This window comes from Vulpes lagopus, chromosome 5 (genome assembly GCF_018345385.1).
Source record: "Vulpes lagopus strain Blue_001 chromosome 5, ASM1834538v1, whole genome shotgun sequence".
Classification (NCBI taxonomy): domain Eukaryota; kingdom Metazoa; phylum Chordata; class Mammalia; order Carnivora; family Canidae; genus Vulpes; species Vulpes lagopus.
In genome coordinates, this window is record NC_054828.1 from 103,099,294 (window position 1) to 103,123,941 (window position 24,648).

Below are 24,648 nucleotides of genomic sequence, written 5' to 3' on the forward strand. Positions count from 1 at the left end.
TCTGTGATTCATTTGTACAAAGAGTCGATCTATAGCCTGGATCACTAGAGAAGGTGGGGATGACCAAAATTCGAAACTAAGTGCCCTGGTTGTACTCTCGTGGAAGCAGGACTGGAATGGGATTTTATGTTGGTAAACGGAAACTTATTATACCCTACTGGGGCTTTCGGTACCCCAGGGTTGGCAGCAGAAGGCATAGAAGAAAGGTCAGTAAGCACAAGATTGGAAGGTATTTCTGAGAGACCCTGGATCTGCAAGGTAGGGACTTTCCAGAAATATATACATATTGTGGGGAACAGATGCTTCATCAGGTCTCACACTGGCCTGGAATAGACATTCCTAAAACTATCGGCTTCATATTCTGATTCCACCCTCACCATGCTGCCTATGACTCCTCCCTGCTGGTTTTCTAGGTACAGTGTTTTGGGATTTTTTTTTTAAGATTTTATTTATTCATAGAGATGCAGAGAGAGAGAGAGGAAGAGACACAGGCAGAGGGAGAAGCAGGCTCCATGCAGGGAGCCTGACATGGGACTCAATCCAGGGTCTCCAGGATCACACCCCCAGGCTGCAGGCGGCGCTAAGCCGCTGGGCCACCGGGGCTGCCCTGGGTACAGTGTTTATCAAGAGAGGTGGTTCTTGAGAAGAAAACATGAGCACTTTCTAGTCAGTAAGAATGAATAGACCAGCAATCACAAATTAGGCATCCAATCGGGACGTGCAGATAGTTTAATATCTGCACAGTTTAAAATCTTTTAAAATTATTATTTTTTAATTTGAAAGCTTTTAGATGGGTTTCCTCTGTCTTCTTCACAGCTAGTTTCTACCACCCTTATTGTTTTTCCGTTCATCTGCTTTATATTGTTTACATTAACTGCCTGATCCCACAGGAAACTGAGTTTGCAACTCTGGAATAGTCCCTAGTATAAAAAAATAAATTAGCAAAGCAAATTATATCTTAATCTCTTGTGAATCTGACTGGTAAGAATCAGCCCTGATGTGTCTAGTCAACCCTTGGGCAGTTAAGGGTAAGAAAGCAGGGCTATGAATAGCAATTTCACCAAGGAAATGCCAATTTCAAGATTTCCTGTTGGAGCCCCAGAGTCTTCTCCAGGTGATTCCTTGATCTCATTGTTGCCTTGTTCCCTTTTCAGCTGTACCCTTCTTATACCATTCTGTAGTCTTCTAATTTACATATGTGTTGTGGCAGTTACTGTGGGTTTGGGTCACTTAACAGTCCTTTTTCACGACCTCCTAATGAGGCTGGAAAGCTCCAACTCAATCTTCAGCTTCCCTTGCAGGTAGAAGTGGCCATATGAAGATTCTTGGCCAATGAGATATATATGGAAATTCCTGGTCCGTTCTGAAATAAAAAGGCAAAGCCTCCTCAGAAGGAGAAAGCCTTTTTTGCTCCTTAACCATTCCTCTTCTAGCTTGCCTGGTTTGGACATAAGGCCCAGAGATGAGGTAGTCTCTTTCCACTGTGTAAGGAGAAAAGCATGAGAAGACTGGCATGCCAAGCAGAAAAATAAGAGCCATACCAGACCTGAGCTATCTACCTTCAGATTTCTTGTGTTTGAGACAAATTCCTACCTGTCTAAGCAACTGTTTTTAGTGTTGCCACCCCAACAAAATCCTCTTCTAACTTGTCTCCCTAATAAAGCCCTCAGGAGAGAGAACATACTTTATATCCTAAATACCCTGTTCAGTGCTGCAAATGATAGGCATTCGACATGTGTTTATTTAACCAATTAATAAATTTACTCTTCATTGGAAGAAGCTGGGACATAACACAAAACCATAATTTAGGCAGTTTCTTTTTTTTTTTTAATGGTGTTTTTTTTAAAGATTTTATTATTTATTTATTCATGAGAAACAGAGAGAGAGAGAGGGAGGGAGGCACAGACAGAGGGAGAAGCAGGCTCCATGCAGGGAGCCTGACATGGGACTCGATCCTGGGACCCCAGGATCACGCCCTGGGCCGAAGGCGGCACTAAACCACTGAGTCACCTGGGCTGCCCAATTTAGGCAGTTACTTATTTCATAAGTGACCAAGATCAACTAAAATAGAAAAAGCAAAGTAACAGGTCAAGCTTCAGATTGGCAAAGCAGTAACAAGGGCACCTTTGCTTTTTCTGAGGAAATAATTTAAATCTTCTGCACTGGGTAACAATGTATTCTTCTTCTTCTTACTATTAGTAAGAAGAGTAGTAGTAATAATACATGTGTATTAACTCAATCTTAATTAACCCAGAAAAAAACATGAACAACTAGGATCTATTATCCCTGCTTTATAGCCAGGGGACACTGAGGCGCAGAGGCCCAAGAGCATATGGCTAGCTAATGTGGGAGCAGGGGTACCAATCCAGGCCACCAGCCCAGAGCCTGCCCTCTTAACCACTTTACCCTACTGATTAAATAATGGAGAAAACTTAAGCACAGGTCTTCACCTGACAGTCTATTTTTAGTTAAGGAGAAATGTGCTTTTCAAAGTAAAGCATTTTAAATCTGAAATCCTAGCTCCTCATTGTGATCCAGTCAATTGCTTGGATGCCCAAAACATTAACATAACGTGTTTCACTCACCTGTTTTAGCAAACCAGACTTTCCCAGCAAGGTCTGTTTCCAAGGGTGACTTTCCAAGGGAGGATACACCCAGCCAGATTTAATGGTCTGGAAATTAAATGGTCTAGGTACTGATTTTACCCCCAAGGCAGGTAAAGCAATATCCCATTCGTACAGCTGCCGTTTACTCTCAGATTAGCTCGCTAACAATGGCAACTGGATAGATGCAAGGGTTTAATTATGTTGTCACTTCTTAACACCCTAGGGAGGGTCGCTAAGGGAAGGCCAGCAGTAATTCAAGCCTCCATGGGCCTAGTCTTTTCTCTTTTCCTGCCTAGTGAATATCCTCCCTGGCTTCTTCCACTTCTCTACAAAGGGTTTGCTTGTGTGTGTATGTAAGGGGGGCCTTTTCTTTTCTACCCTGTGACAAATTATAGACCCCTATTTGAGCTTCCTAGTGAAAAAGGTAAAATAGACTACTGGTGAAAGGTAAAGTAAACGTGGGGAAAAATATCTTCTCTGGTATAAAAAGCCAATAGAATTTACTATAAAAGAGAAAACTATTCAGAGTCCATGCTGTTTGGTACATCATTGTTTTGAAATGTCAGTAAGACCTTAAGGGTTTTTTTTTCTTTTAACGGTAAAAACATTTATAGGGCACTGGGATTCCTGGTGTAGCTACTTTTCCTATTTTATTTGCAAGTGTATATATATAATCAAGTGAGATGTTAAAAAATATTTTTTGAGTTTTTGAAAATGTTATCTAACATAATAGAAAAATTCATAACATAGAAGAGAGAGTAGATTTTATAATGTACAGTTGGCCCTTGAACAACATGGGTTTGAATTATGTGGGTTCACTTATACATGGACTTTTTTTGATATGGTACTGTGTACTATAAACGTATTTTATGATTTTCTTAATAATTTTTCTCTAGCTTACTTTATTATAAAAACAGTGTGTAATACATGCAACACACAAAATATATGTTAATTGACAGTTTTTGTTATTGATAATGCTTCTAGTCAACAGTAGGCTACTAGTGGTTAAGTTTTTGGGGAGTCAAAAGTTATACACAGATTTTTGACTGCACATGGGTCAGCACCCATAATCTCTGTGTTGTTCAAGGGTCAACTGTACATTATTTGCCTTTTCTTTTTCAAGAAAATGTGCATCACTCCATTTGCCAGTCTAAGACATTCCATTTTATAGGTAAGGAGAGGGAAAGAGGGAAAAGTAATGGCCAATTCCTTTCTTGTTACTGATCAGATTCTTAGCAGCTGCCTCTTCTTGGATTTCTTCAACAAAGAAATAATTTTTTAACTGCTAATTACCTTGCTGATTGCAGATACTTCACTCATAATAAACAAAATCACACTTTGTGTCAAAACCATCGCTTTTCTTTAGCTATTTGTTCAAGAGCTACGTGAGTCCTAAACTGTAATCGGGCTTCCATGGAATAGTCTTTGTAGTTTTTTATGTTGTCTAGGTTTTTTGTTGCACTCTCATAATCTCCTTTTAGGTAGTGAAGAATTCCTAGTTCGTAATAAGTGTATGGCACCAAATAGTGGTCATATTTTAACAACTTCTCCTTTTGAATGACACGATTAAAGTAATGCTCAGCTGTCGAATATCTGCCTAAATGTTTCAGGCATAGACCTTTCAGTAAATTTAACAAACTTATGTCATCTGTGCCATACTCTTTATTTGGATTTTCTCGTAAAAGGTCTTCTCCTCTATTAATTATTGATAGCCAGCTTGAAATAAGGTCTAGTTTTTTACTCATGACTCGGAAACCACTCCAGGCGTAAATGAATTCCAGGATGGGCTGTGCAGTAAACCAGCCTGTAGTAGTGCCATAGCGCTGGCCCTTCTCAGCAACAAACTTTTCTATTGGCACAGAAGTTCCTAAAATTTTGATTCTCAGGCTATCCACTTTTAAGAAGAGAGAGTTTAGGTCCTCACTCTCTGATTTGACAGACTCAGAAGGAAGCAAGGCGAGTAGCATAGCTTTACTGTATACATATATTGCCTTGGACCACCTGCTGTTATGAGACAGTAGGTCAGCATAGTGGTAAGCCTGCTTCCAATTCCGCAGAAAAACATGGCACCACATGAGTTCCCAATAACAGAGGTGATGAACCTGCTTCCATTCATTTTGAATAAAAATGCATTGCTCTAATACTAACTGTGCATTTTCAAAATTTCCTTTCAGCATACTAAAACGTGCATGAAAAAATTTAAGTATGACACAGTTTGGAAATTTCTGGAGGTAGATTAGGAAGAGGTCCTCTATAGCAGAACTGTGACCCTTTTCAACACCAAAAGCTACATAGATATAACTGTAATAAAAGAGTAGAGTCAGAACACTTAAGATATTGTTTATATGGGATTCAGATGCACTCTCATAAAGCAAAGTCAAGCCCACGTCTCTATCACCAGAATATCCAACAATATTGAGTAGTTTAAGGGTCTTTGGTGGCACAAGTGATAATATCAGATTGAATGCTCCAAGTCCAAATTTTACTCCTCCAACCAGATGTCTGTAGGTTTTGCTCTGGTTGCTAGGTATCTGTGTTAATACTTGTTGACAGTCTTTGTATATTTGATAACTTAACCCGATGTTGATTGCACTTTTAAAGAAAGCAAACATACTGTCGTCTTGTATAAATGTTACAGTGGATTTCAGAATCAAGCACTCAGCATAGCAGACTTCTGCATGCAATTCCTCTTCTTTGATAGCCTTTATTCCCTGTTTACTCACTAGATGAGAAAAACTTGTCATCCTAGATTTTCTTCGGAAACCATTGCAGGTTTTCAAAGCTTCCTTTGTGGTAGTCATTCCAATCTGTATATCCAGTGGATCAAAAGTCAAGATGGCCTTAACAACCATAAGGATATTATAAATTAGAGCATGGTATATACTGTTTTTTGACCATGGATGAATAAGATCTATGGCCTCTGAGAATCTATTATTTAGAAATAAATACAATCCAGTTGTGCATTCTTCTAAGGAAGACATTAGATTCATTGTTGTTGCCACAGGGATAGTTTCATAGGCATCTTCAAATTTGTCCTCATCACTTTCTGCCTTACTTAGAGTAAATGATGTAAAGTCATTCTCCTTATCATTTTCTCTTTTACTTAGAGTAAGTGACATATTTGCTTCCTTACTTTAGAGATGGGCAGTATCTGACAGGGAGTGATGTGGCCGCAATGAGGGTAGCTCCTGCTCTCCCAACTGAGCTCACTTCTTCTACAGCCTGAGGTGTCGCTGTTACAACGGAGGCAGACAAACTAACAGTGTGGGTGCAGCATTAGGATATTCTCATCTATGGCAGACAAGATGGGGAGGGGAGAGAAAGAATTTTATTTACTCAGAAGAGGTATTTCTGAGAAATTCAAATCATTTGTAATATATAGAAAACATGTGAAGTAAATCCTTTATAAACAAAGAGTTCTTTCAGCAATAATACACATTTTCAGAAATGTTGATGGGGGAAGGCTTATTCCCTTTAAGAATTTTTTTTTCTTTTTGTATAATTGATACACTCTCTATTCTCTGCCCTCCCACTCAGTTTCACTGAGAAAAAATTGACAAAACTGTAAGATTTTTTTTTTAATTTATTTATTCATAGAGACAGAGAGAGAGGCAGAGACACAGGCAGAGGGAGAAGCAGGCATCATACAGAGAGCCTGACGTGGGACTCAACCCAGGGTCTCCAGGATCACACCCTGGGCTACCAGCGGCGCTAAACCGCTGCGCCACCAGGGCTGCCCAAAACTGTAAGATATTTAAAGTATATAACATGATGGTCTAGGGGTGATAAGAACATTTTTCTACTTTCTGCAAATTTCAATTATACAATACAATGTTATCAACTATAGCCACCATGTCATATATTAGATACTTAGATCTCATTCATCTTATAACTGAAAGTTTGTATTCTTTTACCAGCTTCTCCCTATTTCTCCTATCCCCCCCAATCCCTTGCTCTTAATGTTCCCATAAGGGGACTTTTCTGCTAGAGGAATACTCTGGGCTGACTTCTGGCTGGGAGCTGATAAAAAGACCTGGAAGAGTGTTGCTCTATGCCTTCTGAATTCCTCCTTTTGGAATTGGCCTGAAACCAACAACCAGAAAGAGTTTGTTTTCTGCTCTCTACCTGTGCCTGGGACCAGATGGGCAAAGGTTTAATTAGGGGGTGAAGCATCGGTGAGCCCAGTTGGCAGCACATCACGTCTTTTTTTTTTTTTTTAAGATTTTATTTATATATTCATGAGAGACACAAAGACACATGCAGAGGGAGAAGCAGGCTCCCTGTGCAAGCCCGATATGGGACTCTGAGATCACACCCTAAACCGAAGGGCAGATGCTCAGCTACTGAGCCACCCAGGCGTCCTGGCAGCTCATCACATCTGAAACCACAGTAACTGTCAACTCAATCAAAAATCAACTTTGGGGTCCTTCGGCCTGACTCTTGCATCTATATTCCATTGGTTCTGAACTCAGACAGGAAAAGGCATGTTATTTATAGACCCTTAAGACTATATCCTCCTCCTCTAACTCTTGTATTCTCTCTTTAGATGATTAGTACTATCATCCACACTAGATCTCTCTCTTTTTTTTCTCCTCCCATATCCATCAGTGACCAAATCCTGTCAGATCTACTTTGTTGAATGCAGTACCTCTCTGTTGTCCTCCAAATCACCCTGGACATTCTTCTTTAATGAGGTTATAATACGGTAAAATGGTATGATATGGTAAAATGCACAAACTGTTAAGTTAGACTGCTTAGGTTTGAATCCTCATTCTCCACTTGCTTGCCTTTACTGTGCTTCTGTTTCTCATCTGCAAATAGGGAATAATAATACTTCTACCAAAGAGTGGTTGGGAGAATTAGGTAGATTAATATATGGAAAGCAGTCCATATACTATAATATATGGAAAGCAGTCCAACAGTACCTGGCATATAGCGTAAATACTCAATATATTATTTTATACAAATCCCCTCATATCCTGGCATATAGCAGGTGCTTGCCAAATTGTTTTATTTAATTTTTTTTTTTTTTTTGCCAAATTGTTTTAAATGACGTTTGGGATGCAGACTGTTGTCTGAGGAGTTTCATAGCTTTTGGCAATAGAAGTGGAGTCATTTTATCATTCTTTTGCTTAAAATGTTCTGTCTGAGATGTCCTCTTTACCTCTGTCCACTTGTCTACTTTTAAAAGATCACTCTAGCAGGGTGCCTGACTTGCTCCATTGGTAGAGCATGTGACTCTTGATCTCGGGGTTGTAAATTCAAGCTCCACATTGGGTGTAGAGATTACTTAAAAATGTAATCTCTTTGTTTTTGTTTTGTTTTGTTTTTTAAGGATCAGGGGCACATGGGTGGCTCAGTCAGTTAAACATCTGCCTTTGGCTCAGGTCACGATCCCAGAGTTCTGGGATCAAGACTCACATCAGGCTCCCTCCTCAACGGGGAGTCTGCTTCTCCCTCTGCCCCTCATGTTCCCTCCCTCCCTCTCAACAAAATAAAATGTTTTAAACAATTAAAATTTAAAAAATATCAGTCTAGTAAGAATGGATTAGGGAGCACTAATACTGAGCCAGGAAGATCAGTCGAGTAGGGGCTTGAGTAAGATAGAGAGGAAGCAGAGAGGGATACAGAGCACAAATGTGGGGAGGAAATCCTTGGATGAGATGAGAAAAACCTCTTACACTAACAGAGAAGAGCCTTCCTTTCTGTTATTCGTTTAATACAGATTGAATTGAGCCCCTTCAATATACTGAGCACTATTCTTGGTGCTAGGGATACAGCAATGAACAAAATAAAGACCTGGCTACCATGGAATTGGTTTTCTTAGGGAAGGGGCATTCTTGGCAGGGAGAAGGATGTTGTGATGTGGAGGAAAACACAAATGAATAAACAACATGTCAGCAGTTGATATATGCTATGAGGAAGACTAAAACAGATTAAGACAGAATAAGAAATTTAGAGAGTGATGGGGTGTAAGGTACTTGGTATTTTATGTAGGGTAGTCAGAGAAGGCCTCCCTAATAAGGTGACATTTGAGGAGAGATATAGAAGATGTGAGAATCTCTTGATCTCTTCTTTCAGACTAAGATAAGTGAACATCCTATGTATTCCCATGATGCCTTGTGCTTACCTCTATACCAGCACTTGCTGGTATAAAATATATATATATATTTTTAAACATTGGTCTTTTTTTTTTTGCGTCTTTTTTTTTTTTTTTATGATAGTCATACAGAGAGAAAGAGAGAGAGGCAGAGACACAGGCAGAGGGAGAAGCAGGCTCCATGCACCGGGAGCCTGACGTGGGATTCGATCCCGGGTCTCCAGGATCGCGCCCTGGGCCAAAGGCAGGCGCCAAACCGCTGCGCCACCCAGGGATCCCTTTTTGCGTCTTTTATATATATCTTCATCAAGTATAATGACTGGCACTTAGTCATCAAACTAAATTAGCATTTATTAAATGGCTATGACAGTTTTCAATTTACATATACTAGGATAAATTCAAGATGAAGTAATCCTTTTACTTTTAAAACTATGATACTAGGGATCCCTGGGTGGCGCAGCGGTTTGGCGCCTGCCTTTGGCCCAGGGCGCGATCCTGGAGACCCGGGATCGAATCCCACGTCGGGCTCCCAGTGCATGGAGCCTGCTTCTCCCTCTGCCTGTGTCTCTGCCTATCTCTCTCTCTCTCTGTGACTATCATAAATAAATTAAAAAAATAAATAAATAAAACTATGATACTAAAAAATGTAACAATGAATACTACAAAGAATTGGTGTCCTTAATATAGTAAGAGTTCCTAGAGATCACTAAGCTAGGAAAAACACTCCAACAGAAAAATCAACAAAGGACGTAAATAAATTAATTACCAATAAGCATAATGTTGAATCTCATTATAAATAATAAAATGAAAAATTTAAAAATATCTCCATCTTAAAAATGAAATTTGGCAGATTAAAAAAATTCATCCAGTGTTAATGAAGGTGCAGAAAACCAAATACCTTTGTGGACTTGTTGGTGGGTGCAACCATTTTGGAGAGCTATTTGGCAACATATTTTAAAAGCTTTTACATTTTTTTAAATGATCTATTTATTGTGGGGGGGAGGGACAAAGGGAGAGGGTGAGAATACCAAGCAGACTCTTCTCTGAGCATGGAGCGGGATGGGGGCTCAATATGGGGTTCGAGATGGGGCTCAACGTGGGGCTTGTTGTGTTTGTTGTGGGGCTTAATCCCATGACCCTGAAATCATGACCTGAGCTGAAGGCAAAAATCAGTTGCTTAACTGACTAGGCCACCCATGTGCCCCAACATTTAATTTTTTTTTTTAATACTCTTTGACCAAGTAATTTTACTTATGGAATTATCCTAAGGTTATAATCAGGGATGTATAAAAATATCTACAGAAGGTATATACACTTCAGCATTATTTATAATACAAAAATGAAAATCTAAATTTCTTACAACAGTGGATACTGATGGAATACTATCGCAAACATTATAATGTTATAGACTATTTAATGACTTAAGAAATTGTTTATGGTATAATGTACTGTATTAGTTGGGGTTCTCCAGAGAAGCATAACCAATGCCAGATATATACAAAATAATACATAAAATAAGGAATTGGCTCATGCAGATCTGGAGGCTGAGGAGTCTCAAGATCTGTAATTGGCAAACTGCAGACCCAGGAGACCCCATGGTATAAATTCTAATCTGAAAGCCAGCAGGCTCAAAATCCAGGAAGAGCCAATTTTTCAAGTAGAGTCCTAAGGCAGGAAAAGACTGATGTTCTGGCTCAGACAGTCACACAGGAGGAATTCTATCTTGCTCAGTCTTTTGTTCTGTTCTATTCAGGTCTTCAATTAATTGGATGAGGTCCATCCACAATAGGGGAGTCAATCTGCTTTACTCAGTACTGCTTACTACTGATTCAAATGTTAATCTCATTCAAACACCCTCACAAACACATCCAGAATAATATTTGGCCAAATGTCTGGTCCTGTGGACCAGTCATGTTGACTCGTAAAATTAACCATCACATATACTAAGTAAAAAGAGAAGGTTTTTACAAAACTATATGATATGATTTTTTTCCAAAGAAGTGATATATGCATAGGTAAAAATTGGAACTATAAATTTCAGATTATAATGATTATATCTGAGTGGTGGGATTATGGATAACATTTATATTCTTTTTTTTTAAGATTTTATTTATTTATTCATGATAGAGAGAGAGAGGCAGAGACACAGGAGGGAGAAGCAGGCTCCATGCAGGGAGCCCAATGCAGAACTCGATCCCAGGACTCCAGGATTGCGCCCTGGGCCGAAGGCAGGCACCAAACCACTGAGCCACCCAGGGATCCCCGTATATTCTTTATTTAACAACATTCAGTAAATATTGAGCACCTACTATATAAGGACTATGCTATGAAATAGGCATAACCTAGTTAATGAAATAGAGTTGGACCCTAATTTTGCCCTCACAAAATTCACAGCCTGGTATTTGTACTATTTATAATTTCCACAATCAATATGTTACTTATATTCAGGGCAGGGAAAAGCCTATAATAGTTTTGCATGCTTATTTCATGTAATTCTCACAACTGGATGAAGTGGGTATTATTGTCATTTCTCTTTTATGTATGGGGAAACTGAGTCTAAGTGAAGTTAAGTGACTTGCCCAAAATCAGAGTTGATGTATGTACAGAGAACAGGATTCAAACCCAGGTGGTTGGACTGCAGAGCTGGCAGTCATAGTCAACAGTATAACATGAGCTAACTTATTTATTTAATCTTATTTCTTAATTTTTAAAAATTTATTTAATCTCTACATCCAATGTGGGGCTCAAATTCACAACCCAAAGATCAGGAGGCACATGTTTTTCTGCCTGAGCCAGGCAGGCTCCCCAAACCTCTTTCTTTTAAAAGACGTCATTTGGCAATTATTTATCTATAGCAGTGAACATGACATATTTTATTGGGAAAGTTAAGCCATGTAGGATTATTTGGCAATTATTTATCTATAGCAGTGAACATGACATATTTTATTGGGAAAGTTAAGCCATGTAGGATTATTGTTGTTTTTTTCATTCTGCTTTCTATATTTTCCACTTTCTATAGCAAAAGTAAATTATTTTTATAACTTAAGAAAGTTTTTGCATTCTGAATTTAATATTACACGGATAATTAATAATCTTTTTAAAAAGATTTTATTGGGCAGCCCCGGTGGCTCTGAGGTTTAGCACCGCCTTCGGCCCAGGGCCTGATCCTGGAGACTCGGGATCGAGTCCCATGTTGGGCTCCCTGCATGGAGCCTGCTTCTACCTCTGCCTGTGTCTCTGCCTCTCTCTCTCTCTCTCTGTGTCTCTCATGGATAAATAAATAAAATCTTTAAAAAAAATAAAAATAAAAAAGATTTTATTTATTTGAGAGAGAGAGAGAGATCACAGAGGGAGAGGGAGAAGCTGACTCCCTGCTGAGCAGAGAGCCCAACATGGAGCCCAATCCCAAGACCCCGAGATCATGACCTGAGCCAAAGGCAGATGCTTAACTAACTGAGCCACCTAGGCACCCCTGGATACTTAATAACCTTATCCGTATAATCCAGTGGAATAATTTAGCTAAGTACAGAAGAACATACAACATTGCTGTCCAAAATAACTCAAAATTTTGAATTGTATTATTAGCTTTGAATCATTTTTCAAAGTATACTTGAATGTATATTACATGAATGAATACACATGAAACAATCAATGTCTAAAACATTTAAGTGATTTGTCTAAAACCAAGCAGTAAATTGCAGAGACAGTATTCAATTTCAAGTCTTCTAAGTCCCAGGTCATTGCTCTTTTCATGAACTCAGACTATATTCATCAAAGAGGTAGGTGGAAGGCCTTGGGCAAATCATTTAACTTCTCTTATTCTAGGAAGTGATATATTTAAGCTAAGCTTTTAACTATGAGTAGGACTTTCATAGGTAGGATTGTTCACAGGAACAGTCAAGGAATATTAATATTATAAGGATAAGAATAGCATAAGGAAAGGGACAGAGGTCTGTTAAAAAATGAGCAGCTTGGGGACACCTAGATGGCTCCGTGGTTGAGCATCTGCCTTTGGCTCAGGGCGTGATCCCAGGATCTGGGATCGAGTCCCACACTGGGCTCCCTGTAGGGAGCCTGCTTCTCCCTCTACCTATGTCTCTGCCTCTTTCTGTGTGTCTCTCATGAATAAATAAAAATTTAAAAATCTTAAAAACAAACTAACAAACAGGGGGAATCCCTGCGTGGCTCAGAGGTTTAGCGCCTGTCTTCACCCCAGAGCGTGATCCTGGAGTCCCAGGGTTGAGTCGCACGCCCGCGTTGGGCTCCCTGCTTCTCCCTCTGCCATGTCTCTGCCTCTCTCTCTCTCTCTGTGTCTCTCATGAATAAATAAATAAAATCTTAAAAAAAAAAAAAAGAGCAGTTTGCTTTGATTTTAAAGTGAAAAAAGAGTTAACATATGTAAAACACTTAGTATAGTGTCTGGCACATAGTAAATACTCAGCAAATACTAACATTAGTAAGATAATTGGAGGCTAGAAACCTCTTTTGATATGAGAAAAATGAGGCCCAGAAAGTTTGTAACATATTTAAATAATTATTTAGTAATAAAGATGGGAACATATGTTGCCTTACTTCTGAACTCAATACTTTTTCCAGTTCACCATATTCATGTTGGAATATGGCTGTAACCACAGATTGAGACAGTGATTATGGACTGTGGGGAATCATACTCCCTACCAATGAGGTGAAAATTGCTGGGACTGTTTTTCCAAAAAAAGAACAGTCACAAAGGTGCCCATACCCAGTACTATCTCAAAATTATATACTAATTGGGGTGCCTGGCTGGCTCAGTCATGTGACCCTGTGAGTCTTGATCAGGGTCATGAGTTAAAGCCCCATATTGGGCATGGAGCCTAGTTAAAATTTAAAAATAAAATTAAAAAATTACATACTAATTATAAATGTTATATTTGAATTAGTGAAAAGTTAAAGGATATTTTTGAATAATTAAATTTTATATATTCTGAAGTTTGTGTGTGTGTGCAGGGGGCAGTGCATAGGATATAAAAGTGTTTAATTCACGAAACAACCTAGGGCAGCTGGGGCTCAGCAGTTTAAGCGCCACCTTCGGCTCAGGGTGTGAACCTGGGATCCCAGGATTAAGTCCCACATCAGGCTCCCTGCATGGAGCCTGCTTCTCCCTCTGCCTGTGTCTCTGACTCTTTCTCTATGTTTCTCTCATGAATAAATAAATAAAATCTTAAAAAAAAAAAAAAGGAAACAACCTATTGCTAAATTGACCCTCAAATATTTAGTGTATATAATTGCCAATTTAACTGCACTCCTGACAAAAATAGCATGTTGTTTTAATTTGCATTTTTAGTAAGGACAGACAATTTTTTCGTTGGGGGGCCTTTTTTCTTGTCTGTTTCTGTGGGGTTTGTTTTCCTACGTTTTACTGGGTGAAGTCTTTTTTTTTTTTTTTTTTTTTAAGTAATCTGTATGCCCAAAGTGGGGCTTGAAGTCAAGATCCTGAGATCCAGAGTCAGAGGTTCTACTGACTGAGCTAGCTAGGCACCCTATCAGACTTGGTTCTTAACTAGAGATTCCACAGTCTTGGATTTTGGGAACTAGGTAGATCTGAAAAATACTGGAGGATGGAGGGTACAAACTTTTTCTATCAAGAAAACATGAAGAGGAGTGCCTAGTTGGCTCAGTCAGAGAAGCATGCTGACTTTTGATCTCAGGGTGGTGGGTTTGAGTTCCACGTTGGGTGTAGAGATTATTAAAAACAAACAAACTTAAAAGAAAACATGAGATTTAAAAAAAATTACTGTTAGCATCCTTTCATTAAAAGGGGCAGCACTATATGTTGGCAAATTGAATTTAAATTTAAAAACAGAACCACCTAAAAAAGGGGGGGAGGCAGAGGAACATTAAAAAAATAAGATAAAAAAAAGATAAATGAATAAATAAATAAATGTGACATATTCACAGAATAAAAGATGGTTCTTCCCAAGAAAGAGTGGTTGGCAGTAGTAACTATTTTTCTGGAACTGGAGATTTTTTTTCAAGGTTTTATTTATTTATTCATAAGAAACACATACAGAGAGACAGAGACATAGGCAGAGGGAGAAGCAGGCTCCACGCAGGGAGCCTGATGTGTGACTTGATCCCGGCACTCAACCACTGAGCCACCCCAGCATCCCTGGAATTGGAGATGTTTTTATCAAAGTTCTGACAGTCTTCATAGCAAGATTTGGGTACCACTGCACTCACCATGTTACAATTCTAGGTCTTAGTCTCATTTGAAAAATGAGGTGGTTAGACTAATGATTTAATAAAATTCCTTGTTTCTCTATGTGTTTCAAACCATTTCTTTCTTATGAAGTCTAAACTTATCTGAGTCACAGTATATGTATCCATTTATCATTGGCTTGGGAATAGGTTTCTATTTGCTTTTTAAAGAAAGGTACTCTTGTGATGCCTGAGTGGCTCAGTGGCTGAGCATCTGCCTTTGGCTCAGGGCATGATCCTGGGGTCCCAGGGTTGAGTCCCACATCGGGATCCCTGCATGGAGCCTGCTTATCCCTCTGCCTGTGTCTCTGCCTCTCTCTCTCTCTCTCTCTCTGTGTCTCTCATGAATAAATAAATAAAATCTTAAAAAAAAATAGTGAAACTAAAATGGAATAGAAAATAAGAGAAAGGGTGAACTTTTCCTTTAATGCCTCTCTGGAAAAACTCAATTTAGGAAATGCAGATAAATTTCGAAAGCTGATGTAAAAGGATTAAGAATTAACCCACCCTCTCATAAATTAATAATATAATCAATATTATTTAACAACAGTAATACAGGGCCTCCTGGGTGGCTCAGTTGGTTAAGTGTCTGCCTTTGGCTCAGGTCATGATCCTGGAGTCCTGGGATCAAGCCTGGCATCAGGTTTCCTGCTAGGTCAGGAGTCAGCTTCTCCCTCTCCCTCTACCCTTCCCCCTGATCTCTTTCTCTCTTTCTCTCTCTCTCTCAAATGAATAAATTCTAAAAAAAAAAAAAAAAAAAAAAAAAAAAGTGATATCTTAAGAATTACTTAAAATTTCATATTAGGAAATCTTAGAATATTCGTTGAATAAAGTACCTTTTATATTCCAATTGAATCTGGGAAAATGATCTTAATTTAACACATAATCCTATAGGCAGAAATTTATGTGGCTGAAACTGATTTCAAAAGAATCAGTGGAAATAAAAGTATTCTGTACAATACTATCTCCCTGATTTGGATTGACATTTAGTGAAAAGAATTGGTTATGTGTTCTTAGAGTGTTCAGTAGACTAGTGTATGGAAATACCATTCAGAACTATTGTTTTTTCATGGTACCTAGGATAGCAAAGCTCAGCCTAGAATTGGCCCTTTTCTAATACAGATAAATAACATGTAGTTAGCTTATCAAAGCACCTATTTCCTAGAGAGGAAGGCAAGCCAGGCAGGGTTTATCACTTTTCCTTTAATGTTCTTGAAAGCAGTTGTGTAAGTTGGAAAATTGCTTCTTTTCATATTTTTTATAGTATGACATCCTTCAGAATTCTCCTTAGTACAATAAACTTTGTATTCAGAGACAAAAAAAAATGTATTGAGGCCTAATAGTATAATAAGTACTATCTTCCAATAAGTTACCTGTGCTTTGTGCAACAACACTTTTCATAAATTCTTTTTTTTTTTTTTTTTGAGAGGCGGGGATGGGGTGGAGGGAGAGAGTCTTAAGCAGGCTTCTCACCCAGCTTGGAGCCTGAGGTGGGGCGTCTATCAAGAGTTGGATGCTTAACAGACAGAGCCACCCAGGCGCCCCCATAATTTCTTAATAGAACAAAGTCAAATTAGTGAGCCTTTACAGAATTGATACCCAGTCTTCGAGGGAGTATATAAAAAGATCTTTATCATTTAATCCTGTGAGAAGAACCCAGTTAAGTAGAAAACACAATCAATAAAACTAAAGGAGAATAAATATAACATTCTATAGAACTTCTATTTTCTTGCTAGAATTTTCTTGCAATGGATGTATTCTTTCTATAATTTGATAAATCTGAAAAAAAATACATATATAAATTTGTAGCATTGTCAAGAGAGGATCCATATTTTATTCACCAACTAAATCTCCTGTCTTCCATAGTCTGTATCACACATCCAAATACATCACGTGAAGTTACAGATGAAAAACATAGAGATACAAATAGCTAATGATTACATCTTTTATGTGAAACAATTCCAACTCAAATATTCCAAGTATTTATTATTTATGGTGTAATGTCTTTTTTTTTTGTAGCTGGTGAAAAAGGAGTTAAATCTGTATTTGTAGACTTGGCATTTGGAAAATACATTGTATAAAATCAAATCTGAAAAGTATAGCATTGGAAATATAGTCAATAATACTGTAAAAATGTTGTATGCGTGACAGGTGGTGACTACACTTAGGGCGAACATCCAGTAATGCAAAGAATTGTTGAAACACTATGCTGTACATGTGAAATGAATATAACATTGTATGTCAACTATACCTAATAAAAATACAATCAGAACTTATGTTAAGCAATTCTATCTAAAGAAAGGGTTTACATTTATTTTCTATAGAGTTTGGCTGAGCAGCAAGGCTGTTACTCGAAGACGACTTAAAGTCCCAGTCCTCAGGATAGGAGTATTAGTGGATGAGATGTGTTACTACAATTCAGAGCAGAAAGCACTAGAAAGAAAGCACAAATAAATCTGGGCTTCAAATGCAAATAATTTCATAACTGCCACTAGCTAGAATGCTTTAAGGATTTAGGGGCTTTGCACAATTTCAATATAACCGTAAAACGAAATACAACTCTATTCCTCTGTGCCCCAGAGTCCAAGAACTCATACGGTGTGGGTGAAAACTGGTTCTGAAGCGGCCGGAGGGTCGGTGCAGGTGCAGTCCCTGGGCACCGCACTCCTTTTGAGGCCCAGGGCGCAGTGACCACTACTCAGAATGGAGGGGTTTGCGCAGCTCTCACCCTGGCCAAACTCCCGATTACCTCTGATGAGCCCCGGAGACGACTGAGCAGCAGTCTAAGCCAGGTCCCCCAGCAGAAAGGCGGCGACAGCTGCAACATCAGCGGTTAAATTTTACAGCCTTTCGTAAGGCCGGTGTAGTGTACCTGTAGTGAGACTACCAGAGCTGCGGGTTCCTAGACTGGGGGGGAATAAAAGGGGGAGGGAGAAGGAAGCAAAAGGGGGAGGGGAGGGGGCGGGACGCGGCGGGGAAGTCCACGGGTTTACCGGCGAGGTCTGGCGTTCCCATGGAAACGTATCCCTCCGCCCGTTCCCAGCGTCTTAGCCTCTTCAGTTCCCTCCGCGCCGCCCCTCCGCTGTTTCCGCCCAGCTCCTTTGTGCCGCGCAGAACGTCGAAATGACGCATGCGCAGAGAGAAGCCGCCGCCGCGTATATAAGCGCGAACCCAGACTCTTCCTCGTAGTGCCGCCGGGACCGTTGGCCACTCACTGGGTTTCGCAGCTTTTGTATTCCTCGCTCCCTGGGCACTGCGAGCTGAAAGCGCCGAGCTCGCGGGCCAGCATCATGTCGCGTTACGGGCGGTACGGAGGAGGTAAGAGGCCAGGGCCCAGTGAGGGGCGTTGCTGTGGATGCAGTGAGTACTGCGAGGCCGTGGGGTTGGCGCGGCGGTTGGGAGACGGTTATTCCGCGTGCGTAATGGCGGCCTCGGCGTACACCATACGAAGCCGGAGGCCGCGGGGGCGGGGTATCGGAGGCAGCCGGGGGGTGGCGGGTGCAAGGCTGGGGTGGGTTCCGTATTCCTTCTCGGGCGTTTTCGTCTCAACCACAGCCCACGGCAGGCCCACGATCACGGTTTCCCCGTTGCCCTCCTTGAAGCCGCCCGCCTGCCCCCCACCCCCCCGCTCCCGGCTGCCATTTTGCGCACATTGACGACCATGGTGGCGCATTTCCTTGGCGCTTTCCCGCCACTTTAGCAGACAGATCGGGTCGCAGCCTTAAAAGCAAGGATGGATTTGAGACTGAACAGAAGTGGGGCAGCTTCGAGCTGCGCATTCTCGTCAGGCAGTCGGTCGAATTGAGTGGGAATGGAGACCTAATCTTTTCGTCTGGCGGCTGGTTTCTTTTCTCTTTTAGCTCTTTCGAGCGCGGTTTATGGCTCTGGGGCGGGGAGCTGGAGTCTTGGGCGAGCCTGCGCCTCGGGCGGTTGCCGCGGAGGACGAGAGCCGGCGCAGCCCCGCTCTCCCGGTTCGGCCCCTGCCGGGGCCCGCCCGCCGCCGCCGCCGACGCTGCCGGCCCGCGCGCTCCCCGCGCGCCGGGGGCTGCCGGGACTCGGGGGCGGGGCCGGGGCGGAGCCCGCCCCACGCCTCGGAATATCCTACCACGTGTCTGCTTCTGTTTTGGAGGTCGTTTCCCTATTAGAATGTTAAGAACTTTGTCACACGCCTGGCTTTTCAGAAATGTATGGGCTTCGCTGGCTTTAAGACTAAATTAAATCCTTGATAAAGCATTGAACGTGCTTGGCACAATCTTAACGGATGGTCTGTTTGGGGCACGAAATTCACTCAGACGTAGGCAAAATTTTGCATAACATTCATTCTTCTATTTGCGTTTTTAAACAGAAACCAAGGTGTATGTTGGTAATCTGGGAACCGGTGCCGGCAAAGGAGAGTTAGAAAGGGCTTTCAGTTATTATGGTCCTTTAAGAACTGTGTGGATTGCGAGAAATCCTCCAGGATTTGCCTTTGTGGAATTTGAAGATCCTAGAGATGCAGAAGATGCAGTGCGAGGCCTGGATGGGAAGTAAGTAAGAGTTGGTTATGAAATTGACGTTTATTAGAACATTCCTGTGGATTGAGTAGTGAGCTAGGTGACAAGTGTAGATTCTGTAGTGTAGAGGAGACTAAGTAGCTAATCATGACTATATACTTAAGATAAAGATAAGAAGGAGGCACAAAGGTGGAGTTGGAAAGGTTTATAAAGATAGCTGAAGTTTGTGAGGGAAAAGAATGGTTGGAAAGCTCTAAATCTAGAATTGTTTATTTTTTTAGCATTAGAATTTTGTTGCCTTTTTTTGTAGGGTGATTTGTGGTTCCCGAGTGAGAGTTGAATTATCAACAGGCATGCCTCGGAGATCTCGTTTTGATAGACCACCTGCCCGACGTCCCTTTGATCCCAATGATAGATGCTATGAATGTGGCGAAAAGGGACATTATGCTTATGATTGTCATCGTTATAGCCGGCGGCGGCGAAGCAGGTATTTATTTTAATAAAGGAATGGTTGGTATACTAGTTAATCGAGTAATTTTTTTATTAGCAAGGCAGAAACTAGTATTTTTCTATAAACTTGAATGTTAATTGTACAGGTGTATTTTACAATTTTTGTTTAATTAAACAAATGTTAATATGTTAATAATCAACCTGGTCAAAACCTTTCAGGTTTCTTCGTTTGAGTCAGTCGCCTTGATTCAGAATGTCACGAGCCTTATGATATCATGCTGAGGCGCCTTGCAAATCCGACAATTAAGATCCTCCTAGACCTTGAGGTGATCAGCATAAGAGGCCAGATCCCCTCGAGTCATCTACACCTAGCTTCACCTTATTCTTTAAAGGGCAGAAAATTTGAGACGGTGATCGCCGTAACAGTAAATTTGGCTTACAATTGGGGCCCCCTCCGGTTTAGAAAGAGGAACACCAGATTGACCACATTCCCAACTAGAAAAATCTTCTTGCGTCAATCAAGCCTCACCTGGCTCATTTGGCTGTCAGTTTGATCGTCGTTAGATTGAAGAAAACATCTAGATGCAGCGATCGGCTATAGATACTTCTAGATCGTCTAGATCTACTAGACCATGGGCCAAAGAGGGTCGACCTGCAAACTTGCAAGGTTTATTTTAAATACACATTACAGTGTTTTATATTATGTAATTCTAAGATGTAATTCAGCTTTTAACAAATCTTTTTTTAGGTAGTAAAAAAAAAAAAAAAAAAAAACAACTAATAGGCCCAGAGTTTATTACCAAATGAGACACTAAATTTAAATAGTTTTGAGATTTGATTTCAGCAGAGGCACACAAACTCTAAAAACGAGTTACCATCTAACATTTTGTTTTTCTCTGACTTAAAAAATAGGTCACGATCTAGATCACATTCAAGATCCAGGGGTAGGCGATACTCCCGCTCACGCAGCAGGAGCAGGGGAAGGAGGTGAGAAATATTTAATTTAAATTTTAACAAGTGTTAATCTTTAGTTGGACTTAAGACTTAAACTTTGATTTGTTTATCAGGTCAAGATCAGCATCTCCACGACGATCAAGATCTGTCTCTCTTCGTAGATCAAGATCAGCTTCGCTCAGACGATCTAGGTCTGGTTCTATAAAAGGATCGAGGTATTTCCAGTATGTAACACTTTCTTTCCCTTACTTGTATTTGGATTGTCACGTCTTAATGACTGCACTTTAAGACCATTAAGGAGTGTCTTAAAGATATAATTGAAATGGATTGCTTCAGAAAATATTTGGAGATCTAAAAGTTGAATTTTAGGGTGTCTGGGTGGTTCAGTCGAGTGTCTGCCTTTGGCTCAGGTCATGATCCCCAGGTTCTGGGTTTGAGTCCTTGGTTGTGCTCTCTGCTCAGTGAAGTCTGCTTCTCCCTCTGCCCTACCCCCCCACCCCCATGGGTGCCTCTCAAATCTTAAAAAAAAGTTGAATTTATACATGACTTGTAAATGGATATTACTGTAATTATACAGTTAAAGAAAAACCTGATCAAAGATTTTTTTTTTCAAAGATTTTTTTTTTTAAGGGTTGTTTGAGAGGCCATGGTAGAGGAAGGTCCAAAGCACAAATCCCCAAGTCATTCCAGTGAACACTCTGGGTAGACATGTTGCCTAAAGCTTTTCGAAAGTCAGACAGATTATGTCTGTATAGGTAAATGATGCTACCTCTAAGAGGGGATAGTTGCTTGATCTCTGGTAAGAAGAGAACCATTAGAACCAGGAGGAGATTCAGAAGCAAGATGACACCTAAATTTCTCCTTTTTGGAATGATGAATGAGACTGGAAAGTTGTTCAGAGTAGTAATTGTGTAGATTTGGGGGGTGTGGCCTGCTTTTTAACCAGAGACACTGAAATGTAAGGAGTTAAAAATAACTAAGAATCCTAGCTTTTTTGTTGTTGTTGTTCCTTCGTAGAAGTCTTTTAAAGGTGGTAGAAATGGATAAGATTGTAAAATAAGGAGTTGACAATACTACAGTTGAGTCATTAGTAGGGAATGCCACTGGGAGTTACTACTGTTGAATAATAGCACAAAATCTCTAAATGCAGGTATTCTAAATTTGTGGTCCACTTGAAAGCTCTGGACTCTGCCTAGATAAATGCCTTTGGTTGTCGGACCCCAATGTGTGTATTTTAGAACTTGACTTGGTTTGTGTGACAAATCAATAGTCCTGAACCATGAAAGTTTATTGATCTAAGATTAAAGTCTTAAGACCAAGTTGTAATTCATTTTTTTGTAGTTTCTTTTTTAAGACTTATTCATCAGAGGCAGAGACGTAGGCAAAAGGAGAAGCAGGCCTCCCTGTGGAGCCTGATGCGGACTTGATCCCAGGACTCTGAGCCAGAAGTAGATGCTCAACTGCTGAACCACTCATGTGCTTCCAGAGTTGTGATTTTATACTGAGCTTATTACCAGAATAATTGAAATCTCCGTTTAGGGATCTGTGTAATACTGGTTTGATTCAAGATAAAATTAAACCAAACCACACCAATTTTAAAACCATTTCTTTCTCTTGGATATTATACGCTGTTTAAGAATTTTGTACCTCTGTGCAGGAACTGTGACAATCAGCCCAGTGGTGGAGTATGATAGAACTAAATAATTGAAGTGTGTGGTTGCTTATTTTGGTACCAGAGCTTAGATTGTGGGGTTTTTTTTTTAATACTTGATTTTAAATTTCTTTAATCTTTATACCTGGCATGGTCTCTGACTCAAAGTCGTCCTGAGATCAAGAGTCATACACTCTATCCACTGAATTGGCCAGGTGCCCTGTGTCTTGCTTAACTTTAGTTTCTCTGTTCTTAGTTTAACAAGTGCTCAGTAGATGTTTAAGGAGCTTATTCCCATAAACTAATTGGTATAATTGTTTTTCTTTTTGTTAAGATCTCGGTCGAGGTCAAGATCAAGATCCAGATCTCTTTCACGACCAAGAAGCAGGTAGGGTAAAAATCTGATTAATGCTTTTCTAGTTATATGGCACCAATATCCAAAGAGTTCAAAGTGTTTTTGAATTGTTGAAATTTCAAGTGTTAAATTTAAGTCTAGGGGTTAGTGGGAACTCAGTTACCTGTACCTTACTCTAGTATATCAAACTTTAGAACTTGACTTATACATGGCCTGTTACGGTTGACTTTTGGACAAGGAAATGTCAAGCTATGGTGAGACAGAAGTTTGACTTTGGGGTATATGAAGAGGCCTTCTTAGAACTGATGAGCCCTAGAGAAGCATTCTGAGATAATTGTGCATAAAGCAGAGTGTAAAAATAGTGATACAGTGAAGCAATTCAATCATTTTATGAAGAACAGTGTTGGAAGATTGGCTTTTGTTTGCAAACTGGTAGGCTCTTTTTCAGTTTAACTGCAGCCTGACCTTTTAATTTTAAGCTCAGGGCAACTTGGGGGTTCATTTCATGATATTGTGATTATAAGAAAGAGATTGGTTAGTACTTTTTCTTAATAGAATTTCTCATGTTTTGACAGCCGATCAAAGTCCAGATCTCCATCTCCAAAAAGAAGGTAAGCTACATAATTTGTTGCCAAGTGTTAACTGTCAAGTGTGGCCTCTGCAGAATATGTTTTGCTTACTGCTTACTTTACAGGCTTTGAGCTCTTTGGAGAATTGGTGCTATATATATGTGTGTGTGTGTGTGTGTGTGTATTACTAGATACTAAGTTTCTTAGGTGATTGCTTTTCCCATTTCAACATTAGCTTGTATTTTTGGTGAATATTTAGTCATTAAATTGTTAAGATGGTTATTAAGATGTTTTGCCCTGTGAACCTTTAACTGTATAATTTCATGTTAAGAAATGTGTTTTTTCCTCCACATGGAACGATAGGTAAATGAGGTACCCACATGAAGGAAAAAAAAAATGTTTAGGTTGAAATCTTACAGCTAAAGCATTATCTTGCTTAGTTGCTACTTAATAATAAAAAATTCCCAGAATTCAAATAGTTGTTCTCTTTAACTTGGAATTTTTGCAAGGCTATTAAACCTAATCTTAAGCAGGAAGAAAGGATTTATATGTAAATCTTAAAATTTTTTTGTTCTCTGATGTGTATAGTACCTTTGGCCACCTTTGAGTTCATTGAAATTGAGTTTTCCCTTGACATGTACATAGAATAAATTTCAGTAAATACTAATCAGTTCCGAACTTAATGTTTTTCTTTTTAGTCGTTCCCCATCAGGAAGTCCGCGAAGAAGTGCAAGTCCTGAGAGAGTGGACTGAAGTTCTCAAGTTCACCTTTTAGGGAAAAGTTATTTTGTTTACATTATTATAAGGGATTTGTGATGTCTGTAAAGTGTAACCTAGGAAGGGTATTTCAACCATCTAATCAAAATGGATCTGGATTATTACTCTGTAAATTCACAGCAGTAAGATAATATAAATTTTTGTTGAATGTATTAACATCCTATGGTCTGAAAATGTGGGTTTTTATTTGGCACATTTAAATAAAATGTTTCTAACTAGATTTTTGATTTGTGTTCAATATCAATATTCTGTTAAGCTTCAGGGGTAAACCTTGATATTAACCATATTCATACAGACCTACATTCAAAGTTTAATGGTGTTACTTGAGTCTTAAACATCGTTAGCTATAGAATACATACACTTAGAAAATTCCTTTTTATTAGAGCTTTGGGTGAGATAACTCAAGTTCCTTTTTTTTTTTTTTTTTTTTAGAACTCAAGTTCCTTAATAGCATAT

General features: G+C 39.6%; 2 protein-coding genes across 8 annotated transcripts; one reads left to right on the forward strand and one right to left on the reverse strand.

Moving 5' to 3' along the window:
• Positions 1–3,150: 3,150 nt before the first annotated feature.
• On the reverse strand, positions 3,151–18,034 carry LOC121491557 (tetratricopeptide repeat protein 39B-like). 4 transcript variants are annotated; one of them, XM_041756589.1, is made up of 3 exons: positions 17,937–18,034; positions 17,693–17,826; positions 3,151–5,897 (listed from the first exon to the last, which is right to left on the reverse strand). In XM_041756589.1, the coding sequence occupies exon 3, from the start codon at positions 5,723–5,725 to the stop codon at positions 3,950–3,952; it is 1,776 nt and encodes a 591-aa protein (XP_041612523.1). In that variant the 5' UTR covers positions 5,726–5,897; positions 17,693–17,826; positions 17,937–18,034; the 3' UTR covers positions 3,151–3,949. The 4 variants fall into 4 exon arrangements, with proteins under 4 accessions (XP_041612523.1, XP_041612525.1, XP_041612524.1 ...); XM_041756591.1 differs by having other exon boundaries at positions 17,693–17,761; positions 17,937–18,014; XM_041756590.1 differs by having other exon boundaries at positions 17,693–17,815; positions 17,937–18,014.
• A 52-nt stretch (positions 18,035–18,086) lies between these two features.
• Positions 18,087–24,412, forward strand: SRSF7 (serine and arginine rich splicing factor 7). Of its 4 annotated transcripts, none has more exons than XM_041756593.1 (8): positions 18,087–18,261; positions 19,289–19,469; positions 19,747–19,923; positions 20,799–20,873; positions 20,954–21,064; positions 22,826–22,879; positions 23,422–23,457; positions 24,114–24,412. In XM_041756593.1, the coding sequence occupies exons 1-8, from the start codon at positions 18,234–18,236 to the stop codon at positions 24,166–24,168; spliced, it is 717 nt and encodes a 238-aa protein (XP_041612527.1). In that variant the 5' UTR covers positions 18,087–18,233; the 3' UTR covers positions 24,169–24,412. The 4 variants fall into 4 exon arrangements, with proteins under 4 accessions (XP_041612527.1, XP_041612528.1, XP_041612529.1 ...); XM_041756594.1 differs by having other exon boundaries at positions 20,954–21,055; XM_041756595.1 differs by lacking the exon at positions 23,422–23,457.
• The last annotated feature ends 236 nt before the right edge of the window (positions 24,413–24,648 follow it).